This window comes from Dermacentor albipictus, chromosome 9, assembly GCF_038994185.2.
Source record: "Dermacentor albipictus isolate Rhodes 1998 colony chromosome 9, USDA_Dalb.pri_finalv2, whole genome shotgun sequence".
NCBI lineage: Eukaryota > Metazoa > Arthropoda > Arachnida > Ixodida > Ixodidae > Dermacentor > Dermacentor albipictus.
In genome coordinates this window covers 21952946-21963359 of record NC_091829.1, presented here as the reverse complement: position 1 = coordinate 21963359, position 10414 = coordinate 21952946, and the positions used below count along the sequence as shown (strand labels likewise).

General features: G+C 42.7%; 2 protein-coding genes across 2 annotated transcripts in view; both read right to left on the bottom strand.

Moving 5' to 3' along the window:
• Window positions 1-4063: 4063 nt before the first annotated feature.
• Window positions 4064-10414, bottom strand: part of LOC135901980 (uncharacterized) — a 79106-nt gene continuing 72755 nt past the window's right edge. The window contains exons 28-30 of the mRNA XM_065431867.2: window positions 9565-9633; window positions 7993-8121; window positions 4064-5559 (exon numbers count right to left, since the gene is read on the bottom strand). Coding sequence (XP_065287939.2) covers window positions 7999-8121; window positions 9565-9633 — 192 coding nt within the window. The 3' untranslated portion in view covers window positions 4064-5559; window positions 7993-7998. The remainder of the gene's footprint in view (window positions 5560-7992; window positions 8122-9564; window positions 9634-10414) is intronic.
• Window positions 5024-6289, bottom strand: LOC135902021 (zinc finger protein 525-like). The gene is made up of 3 exons (XM_065431911.1): window positions 6258-6289; window positions 5254-5559; window positions 5024-5189 (listed from the first exon to the last, which is right to left on the bottom strand). The coding sequence occupies exons 1-3, from the start codon at window positions 6287-6289 to the stop codon at window positions 5024-5026; spliced, it is 504 nt and encodes a 167-aa protein (XP_065287983.1).

Here is a 10414-nt window from a genome sequence, read left to right as displayed (position 1 = left end):
ACATTACCTTAGTTCTGTCCAGCTACATGGCATTTGTATATTTTTAACGTTTGGCTCAAGTGAACCACCATGTAATATCAGGTGCTCTCCCCCGAGGCCTTCGTTAGCCGGTTACATGTGCCCTCCTAGAGCAGTAGTTGTAAAAAATGCAATGAGTCATAGTAATGAAAAAAACCTGCAACTGTTGCAACACCAGTCAGAACCTTGCTGGATTATCTTGCGACAGCTGCTGCAGCAGTTGCTTTCGTAGCCTACAATTTCTTGTCTGGCTTGCGCTCTCACTTTTTGTGATGCTATAATGTTGCATGATGCAGTGCCATTTAGTCGAATCATACTGAACGTTCCCCTTGGCCTTCGCTTCTTTCTCTCTAATTGCTCTGGAAAGTTACTTGCAGCTCTGGTGCCGCATTCTTGCTATGACTCGAATCTGGAGTCTTGCAATCCGATTCAAAGAACTGGATCGGCCAACCAAATTTGACGTTAGGTTCACCATGCTTTGGAGCTTCATATACATAGGTGTTTTGTGACTTAGCTGTAATCAGTGCTGGCATACCAATTTGGTGTTCCCTTTAAGGACAGACCATCAAATGTTACTGATAGCTAAAAACGTCTGCCAACATTCTTATGTGGTGCATCCGGATTTCCCATACCAAAATTTAGGCATCATACTTGCTGTAAGATTTTCTGATGTTCAATTCAATATTCGTCTTTTTCACTTTTTTTTTAAAATGAAATTCAAAACCTACTCTTAGGTATTTGCACACCTCTATTGGATACTATTGTGACTTTAAATCGCTGCAATGACTGCAAGTGGGTGCACATGCCCAGTTCGGGCTCTGCACAAACCCCAATTCTCACCCTTATCACGAAATAGCCATAGGTATCACTTGAGGCGTCGCGCGCTCCCACCACCAGCCAAGCAACTTGATAAAACGCAAGCGGTCAGATTTAGGCGACTCCAAACAAACACATACCCACACCCAAAGTACATTAACAAAATCACAGGGGCCAAGGAAAGCGACCTATGTAGGCTCTGTTCACAAACAGGAACACTCACACATATAATGTGTAAATGCACCTCGCTCCCGTTCTCTCATCCCCCCATCAGCAGCAAGACTGACTGTACAGCCTAGCTCAGGTCCGGGGATGTCGACCGACGGCTTCAACTGGTGAACTGCATGGAGAAGGCCAAGCAGGCCCAGGGCCTTACTTGAGCCTGATCTCTCAGCCACCTCCCCCTTCCTGCTTTCAATAAAGTTTACCACCACCACCACCACCCTGGTCCTGGGGAAACCACATCGAAACGCATTCTCACTGAACACACTGTGCCATCTTGCGCCACTGCCGCAAAATCCGCAAGTGGCGCCTGTCGGAATTCAGACAAGAGCGAAACATATTCAGTGAGCCAAGCTGGCATCAAAGAGGTTCATCAAAGAAGAGCACATACTCACCGACTCAAGTTGGCATGAAAGAGGTTCACTGAAGAGCCGCAAATACTTACCGTTACACATCCATTAACCCAAGTTGTCATTTAGAGGTTAGATAAAGACACACACACACATTTCACAAAATTGGTGAAGGTTCCAGAGAATCTGATCGCATTAAAGCATGCCCAAAGGCTGATTTCAAACCCATTTCCATCAGCACAGCAGCCCAATGCTATACCGACGGTCTACCCAGTGAGCCAAGTTGGTGGGAAACGGGTTAGAATCCACAACAGACAAGTAGGCAGAAAGTTGTTCCCTAAAAGTGCTTGAAGTTCATCAAGAATGCTAAATAAATTAAAAAATCCCGACTTAACCCATCTCATTATGAACGTTGATGTTAATGCAATTAGCATTGAAGCAATCTAGCGACGCACTGTGTTGCCACCACAGCAACATGCCATGTATGAGGTGTGCATGTCCAGCCACCTGTCTTGCTTTCTGGATGTATGTGCCGCCCCATCTAGAAGAACAAGATGGTTACCAACTGACAGAATAAAGGCTCATAGCATAAGCATAAGCAAAGAGTGGTTGCTTTCACATTTTGGAAATTATAATTGTATAAGTTTCTCTTCACATTCCATGTGTTGTTGCATTTGAAGTCGCCTGTATGCCTATTTTATTTCGCTGTATTAGTTAAACTGCATTATTTCAATTCATTCTTGCTGTGACATCTTTGACTTGTGTATGTTTATGGTGGCTCCCCCCACTTATGTAATACCCTGTAAAGGCTCCTTAAGGGTCCAATAAATAATGATGATGATGACGAATGGTAGGTAAATGCTGCATGGAAACAAATATACCACTGGTTCAATGTATAGTTGCAGCCTCACTGATGTTGATATGGTTGCTAGAGTACTCTTGCTTAAACACGAAACGTTGTGTATGAGTACAAGTTCAAGCAAGAGATCACCTAAGGATATGCCAAAAGAAGCTTTTGGTGGGGGGGCCCTAACCCTGAGGTTGAGGTCCCTGGATTTGCCGCATCATTCCACTGTAGAAATTCACAAGCTTGACTGGTAGAGTTCTCACAATTCACAATTACATAGTCCTTGCACTAAATATCTGTTGATGGAAGTGGTGTTTCCTGGTTGCTATCGAACTTGCCAGTAGGATCACATACTGCAGACATACCACAGTGAGTTATGTTTTACAGCAAGACAGAACCAGTATAATTGCAAATATTCCAGCCATTTGACAGTGGACAATGTCTCACAATATCGCAAAAAAAACAATTTATTTAGACTTTTTTTTCTACGGGTTTTTCAGAAACACAAGCACCATTAAAATGTACATTGTGCTAAGATTCTTCAACAGCACAAGCACAATCTTTATGGAAATTTTCCTGGTGATGTTCTACAACATTGTTACTGCTATTAGCAGAAGGAGAGGTGGCTGTGAACCACTGCTGAACTAGCAATGCCACATGCTAGTTTTGTAAAAAAAAAAAAAAACCTCAGGGCACTTAAGTACTTACAAGAAGTGAATGCAAGAGCATTAATGTCCAATTGAATGCCACTGAGTGGTCTTTCGAGTCACAAACTCCTCGTGGGCAAGCGAGCACATTGAGATGCATGGCCAACGACTCCTACATAGCATAAGGCCAGTGCACTCTGTACCATGGCCTCATGCTACCTTGCCCGACTGCCATGAAAGCTAGTGGGAACACTCCCAAGTAAGCCACTATGATTTTGACATCACCTCTTTCGTCATGTGGGGCTTGGCAATGGAAATTTTGGTCGAAGTAGCATGATGCCATAAAACAGAGTGCACAGGCCTGCTATCTAGGGGGCAGTGGTCTAGCCCAGTGGGTAAGACAGTTTCTGAGTGTGGTGTTGTTGGTTCAAATCTCACTAGTGACAACATTTTTCCTTTCGAATTTATTCAGCATTTTTTATACATTCATTTCTTTATAGCAATTACCAAGGCAGAGTTACAACGCAGGCGAGAGCTTGCGTGGACAAGGAACGGATGAATAACACAGGCTTCCAAGAGTGAGGGTGACTTGGCGTTGCAGTGATGCGCTCTCCCCTCACGCAACAACTCTGCTCTGTCGATGAGCGAACGTGACATGGTGGCACAGCCAGTGGCAATTTAGGTGCCATTTCGCTGCTACAGACACCGGCTTTTTTGCTCAACAGGCCATTTGATGCATTTGCTTCAATATAGCGAAATAGTGCAAGGTGATGATAGCAGCACAGGTGCTGGTTCTGACCCCTTCCGACACCGTGATTTCATGCTTCCATTGCAATACTGCCTTTCACCACACACACACACACACACACACACACACACACACACACACACACACACACACACACACACACACACACACACACACACACACACACACACACACACACACACACACACACACACACACACACACACACACACACACACACACACACACGCGCGCGCGCGCGCGCGCGCACACACGCACACACACACACACACACACACACGTACTTGCACACACACAGACAGTTTACTTTGAACTTGGTTTAATTAACCATGGCCTCACATGTTACCACTTCAGTGCTACAAAAATACAATAGCGAAAGTGATAAGATACTTGGTTTCTTGCAAAAATATTTATTACCAGAGTTTTAAGCTATTAGCAGCTGTTTTAACTTTTTAAAATAATGTCGGACAGGATCTGCATTCCTGCAGCTAAAGGGACAGAGCTGGATATTAATTTGTTTATTGATGGTCATAAAGCTGTACTTTTCACCATGTTGATATCATGGTGCTTGCTCACTGTTGCCCACACTTCCAAGCTGGTGTGGGAGTGGAAGAGTGTGATTTTTTTTTCTCTCTGTGTTTGGTTTGTTGTGATATAGTAAACTTGCAGTAGCTTGCGAAGCGTTTTGCTCAGCTAACCTCTCCTGTTATCAAAATTTCTCTCCCCAGTGTGCACATATTTTCACATGCTGTTTGAACTAGTATAAAAAGCTTCCTTGCAACATATTCTTGGAACATGCAGGTTGTGTGCACGATGACTGGGCTATGCGATGCAAATAACATAACATTTCATTGAGTGTTCAGGAGGCCATTGTTTGAGGCTGATCTGGCGTAACACAGCACCAAATTTCTGTGCAGTTTATATCAGACGAGCCAAAATGCAAAAATACTATATCATTTTGTTCAACACTGTACATATTCTGGTAGACATTTGCACTGTTTAATAAAGCCAAGCAGGCAGTAGCAGCTAATCACAACTGCACATTACCTGTAATCAGATCGTCCATCCCCGAGAGGTATTCAAGATCTTCAGTTTTTACACGTGCAGGAGGTGACATATGCTGGAACAGCTTCTTGGTGGTGAAAGCATTGGGCTGTGGCCAACACCCATCATTCTGAACTCCGCCCCATTGTGCATATGACACATGTAGTTCCCAAGGCAACAGGACAAGGCAAAGGCCTTTTCACAAATGGAACACACGTATAGTTTCTTGTCCATGTGCATATGTATGTGCATGTTCAGACAGTGCTTTCTATCAACTCAGGTGGTATACGTGAGGCTTTAAGGTTGCATGCTACTGGAGGTGCTGCTCCAAGGCTTCCCTCTGTGCAAATGTCTTGCCATACTCTTGGCAGTGGCATAGGTCCACTCCATAAGCATGCAGCTGCTTGTGACTGTCCAGTGACCTCTTGTGACAGAAAGCAGATGGACCCAACTCAGACTTGTACGGTTTCTCGAACCTGTCAGTATGGAGATGGCGATTTAGCGTTGCCTTATGTGTGAAATGCCGGCTACATGTCACACTTGTGCAGCCTCTCACTGATGTGCATCAGCATATGACTTGTAACTCTTTGCACATGAACAGGCTCTAGACCATGTGGGTGCTCTTGTGCATGACAGGTGAACTGCTCCTTGCCATCATACTGCATGAGTTGTTGGGCAGTGTGTGAGTGCTCTGGGGTAAGCGTCTGCTCACAAATGGGGCTAGCGTCTGCCTTGTCAGACATGTGTGTGACACAAGGCCTGCACACATTGCACTTGTGGGATTCGTTCACGCCGATGCCTTTGTTAACTTGCATAGCTGGAGTTGAAATGGTACTGCCAGGGATTCTGCATATTGAAAAAAGAAATGTACAGAGTCAGCAGCCACAGCACTGAGGAGCAATATTAGAGGGACACTACAGCCAAGAGAATGAAGTTACACACATTGTTACTTATGGATGAATAGATGCATGGATATTGTTACGAGAACAAAGGATTAAGAACTGGAGACTATATTTACAAAGTATATTTACAAAGGATAACTGCAGCGCTGGCCAGTTCAGCCGACAGCTCGAGAGCCAGAGAGCGTTCAACGTCTTCGTCGGGGTACCCGCACGCAGCGTCCACAAGAAACACGCAATATGCATGTATCATTATCCCCAGCGGCAGAAGCACCGGCCCTGTGTGTCTAAATATCAGTGATAACAGGAGAGTAATATGGTTTGAGGCATGTAACATGTACATCAGTGGAATTCGGGGCAGATGAGGCACTGGTACCAACTGGGGCGATTTCGTACGTAACATTCCAGTGATGTCAACAGTGCTGCCATCGGCCATGCGTACGGCTCTTGTAGTAGTAGGTGTGAGAACCTTCCTCAGTCAACAACAGAGGTTACAATTCATTATGGACACCTGGGCACCAGTATCTATTAACGCCGTCAAAGAAACACCGTCGACGTGAATATCAAGTAAGTTCTGGTTCATTAGAAGCGTCAATGAAGGATTTTGACACGACGAAGATAATGCAGGAATATTATAAGCGTCACCTTTGAAACAGGGTGATGGCTGATGCCAACATGCTCGCTCCTTTTACCGTTCTTCTGCATCAATTTTCGGCCTGTAGGACCTATAATTTGTGTTAACAAGTTGTTGATTTTGAAATAAATCTTGAGCCTAAAATTTATTCTTTATGTCCCCTGTTTTTGCACCACCAATACTGCATCCGGACATCTATTACTATTCTTCCCAACAGGCTTATTAGCTTTCCTTTCGTACCCCTACATCCCATTACCTCGGGAAGGGTTACAATATTTTCATTTACCTCTAGATGGACATTGCAAAATGGTAACAAAATATTCCCTATGGTTTCCGCGCTATCTACACATGCCATGCAATTAATGTTATCAGCAAATTTTCACCATAACACCTTGTTTTCATACATGCTGATCTTGCTCCGAACAGTAATTGTAAAGCTTTTCTGTTTTGGATTTCATTCATTGCTGTTATAAATATATTTCTATCGCTGGTTTCTTCATGCACTAAGCCGATGAATGCTACCTGTAGGCAGACTTGAAAAGCTTGGCTGAGATTGAAATGTAGAAAATAATAAAGGAAAGGGAAATTACAGTAGATGAGATTACTTGCCACTGGTGGGAGCCAAACCGACAACCTCCGCATTATGTGTGCGTTGCACTACCCATTGCACCACCAAATACTGCAAAATATATACATATATGTATAGCACAACCGCACGGTGGTCTGCTTTGAACCACCGTTCCTAGAAGAGGGAGGTCGTGTGTCGAGTGAGTTCCTGAACAACACTTTGCAACGTGGTGAACGCGGTTTAAATAATGAAAGAAGGACCTCAAAAAGGTGCGACATAATGCCTAACACATTTATCTCCCATTTACCACTAAATTGCCACTTTGTTTACAACACAGCCTTAGCACAACATACTATGCAGAATCAGGCAGAAACCAGTTTTGTCCCAAGCACACAAGTAAAATTTCTAAAGATGTCTAATTTTATTAAACCACAATGTGCAGCATGACAAGGTGCCAAGGCCTTGTTGGGCTACAGCCTTTTGCTTCGGTGTCTACTCTTTCTTCATGGAGAAGGGAATAAACTTCAAACACTTGCAAGAATATGTATCCATCACTGGTATCAGAATCAGCTCACCAAGTTACCACCTTTAATTGCATGTCTCCAGGAACAGCCCAGTTCACTCAGTGATACATCAACATGCCAAGCCCAGCAAAACAGGAACAAAACTTCGCTTAAAGCATGGAAAAACGGGAGCACAGATGCTACTGCACCATGCACTATAGTGATGCTGTTGCCTAAGGTGCCTAGTTTTGTGTGTAAGCTTGCTATTATTCAGGCAGCTATGTACTTCAACAGGTGCTACAACAAAACATCACCATCGACCCTGCAACAGTGAAACCAAATTATACCTTGCTTTACATTTGTTAAGGTCGTCTGCTTGTTAGTATGCGATCGTGTGTGTACATCTGTACTTGAAAAAAATGTACTAAATAAATTTTGCCAATTTTTTCATATAACATCAAATAGTTCCAACAAAACTGTGTGTTGCATAAAAGCTTGAGTTAACATGAGGAAACTGTATGATCTAAATAATTTCAAGCACAAGCTAGAATTGGTAAACAATGGGCTTGCATGAAGGAACGTCAGTGCTTGGAAGAAAACTTTCTGCACTGGAACAAACATTGGCCTGCTTTAGTGGAACGAACGTTCGCTCTGACCCTGCTTTGGTGGACTCACCCTGTGTCAATCTCCATGATGGCTGTTTCTCTTTAAGTTTGTGCTGCTTGTCTGTGGAGTTATGGAGGTGGTGCTTGGCAGCTGGGCTGCCAGCTGAGATAGTTCCTTTCCATCCATGTCTAGAGGTCCCTAGAAAACAGCATGTAGTGGCAGAACAGCCATACAACCTTTTAGCGCAGGTCTTGGAACAGGCAAAAATTTTATTTGGTGCAGCGAGGTGCACTTTTGGTGAATCATTGCATATACATCTATATACCAGATATGATCTCAATTCTAAAAGAAACAGTCAACAAGTATAGTGGAGTCTGCTTTATCCCCATTAAATGAAGCATTCAGACTGAGAATAAGTGAACTAGTTTCATTCTTTTTAATAGAATGGCTTTCCATGTGCATTTTTTGCACTATAATGCCACTTTTACAATTCACGTTTTTGCAATGAAACAGCACATAAGAATGGGACAAGAACGGGGAGAGACACGACCAAGAGGCACAACTCTCCTGTATGTCATCTTCCTTGTCCCATTCTTAAGCACTGTGTTTGCAAAAATACGTACCAACTGGCTCACGTTAAAACACTGTTTACGATTTCGACTTGCATCAAGCCCTGTGTGTTCAGCATGCTTCAAACGTGGAAGAACAAAATGTTTGCAAAACTACAGCATGTCAACAAGACCACACCTTAGGAGCTGCGCAACTAAACTGTTTTTACACTGAGGACGTAGACATGTGTCTTCTAATGCGCAGAATCTCTCCAGAATATATCTATAGCTGTGCTGCGGTACCTATGAAAGCTGAATAAGTTAGAACCATGACTTAGTCACCTACTTACAAATGTGCTCTTCTGATCACGCAGAATAAAAACACGAACAGCGCAACACAGGAGGTGCGAGTAGAGAGCACAGGACACTCACTCATCCTGTGTTGCGCTGTTCCTGTTTTTATTCTAAAGATGAACCAACCAGCCCCATTGAACACACTGATCATGCAGAGTTGCAGACTCTGAAGCAGATTATACTTATGTCAGCAGGTGAGCAGAACAATACTGAGAAATACTGAGGCAAGTGCTAATGGCGGTATTTATTGCTCAGTTCCAATATAAAGAAATGTGTATTCCTGCAAGTGAAAAGGCTGTTCTGCATTAACTTTATGTCAAACTATAAATTTTTGCATAGTCCAAAATTTTATTGCAGTTGGACCTTTAGCATAATGATTTGAACTAGTTTAGACTTAACTATTGAAAGTGATTTTGTTTCATGTTGCTATCTTTTCTACTATGGAGCTGCGCTGAAACCAGAAAACATTGAACCGCAATAACATAAAAGAAGCAATAACTCCAAATCACAGCATCCTTAGCATGGTATTTTTCTCAGATCATACATCAGAAATTATGCAACGGCAATAAAGCTCACACTTCCTTTGTACCAGCTTTTTCTAACTTGCAAGTTATGTTGTCTGAGAATGACTAGAATAATTCTAACCTCAAACAGGAGGTTGCAATTGCCATTTTAATTAGATTGCAGTGTGAAGAATCAAGATGTGAAATTGCGTAATTCCACATTATGCCTTACTTACGGGAAGCAGCGAAGATGGAGGGCTATGCGGTAGCACTATCTCCTCCTTGACGTCAACACTCGTCACAATCTGAAAAAGTTTCTTTTTTTAAAATCTTCTGAGCCAAGTTGCAAACATACTATTTACTTTGATCAACACACCCACACCCACAAACTCAGAAAAGAACCTTCAATTAAGAGCGAGCTTTAACTTGGAGGCACCTATTTAAATACACGGAAAAAGAGAAATCGTTTTTCTCAGCGACCAGTCTACCGAACTTGATGTGGCTTGTTACATTCAAAAGAAGAAGATAAAATCTAGTTTTCTTATGTCATTAACCATGCGCACAACCTACCCATATGTGCCATGTTTTGAAGGCTGAACATCATTATTATCAATATGGGTTCAAGTGTGCACTGTGTGAGGAGCATTGAACTGCAGCATAGGCACAAAGTAGGAGAAGTGATGACATTTTAGTAAACATCAACAAAAGCTTCACTCATCAGGTTACTCATCGTAAACCTGAAGAAATGCACCAAGAGCCATCATGTTTACTCCTGCGTTAGAGTAAGGAAAAAGTGGGGCAAGAGTTTTAAAAAGTTGAAGTAAAGGGTAGACAGCCTTGCAGATGGCATTAGAGATGCTCAAGTGTAGTTTAAGAAATCCTCTTCGTTTTAACTTTAGGAACAGGCTTCTTACTTAGAACAACATACAAATGCATACACGCAAGAGCCCCACAATTTATTCGATTACTCGATTTCAGTTAACCATTGTGGTTTGAACCAGTTCAGCCCGTTAACTGTTAGCTGTTTCGTTTTTTGCTGTTATTTTTACACTAGGAAGGTGTGCCCAACCAACATGTTTTCATTGA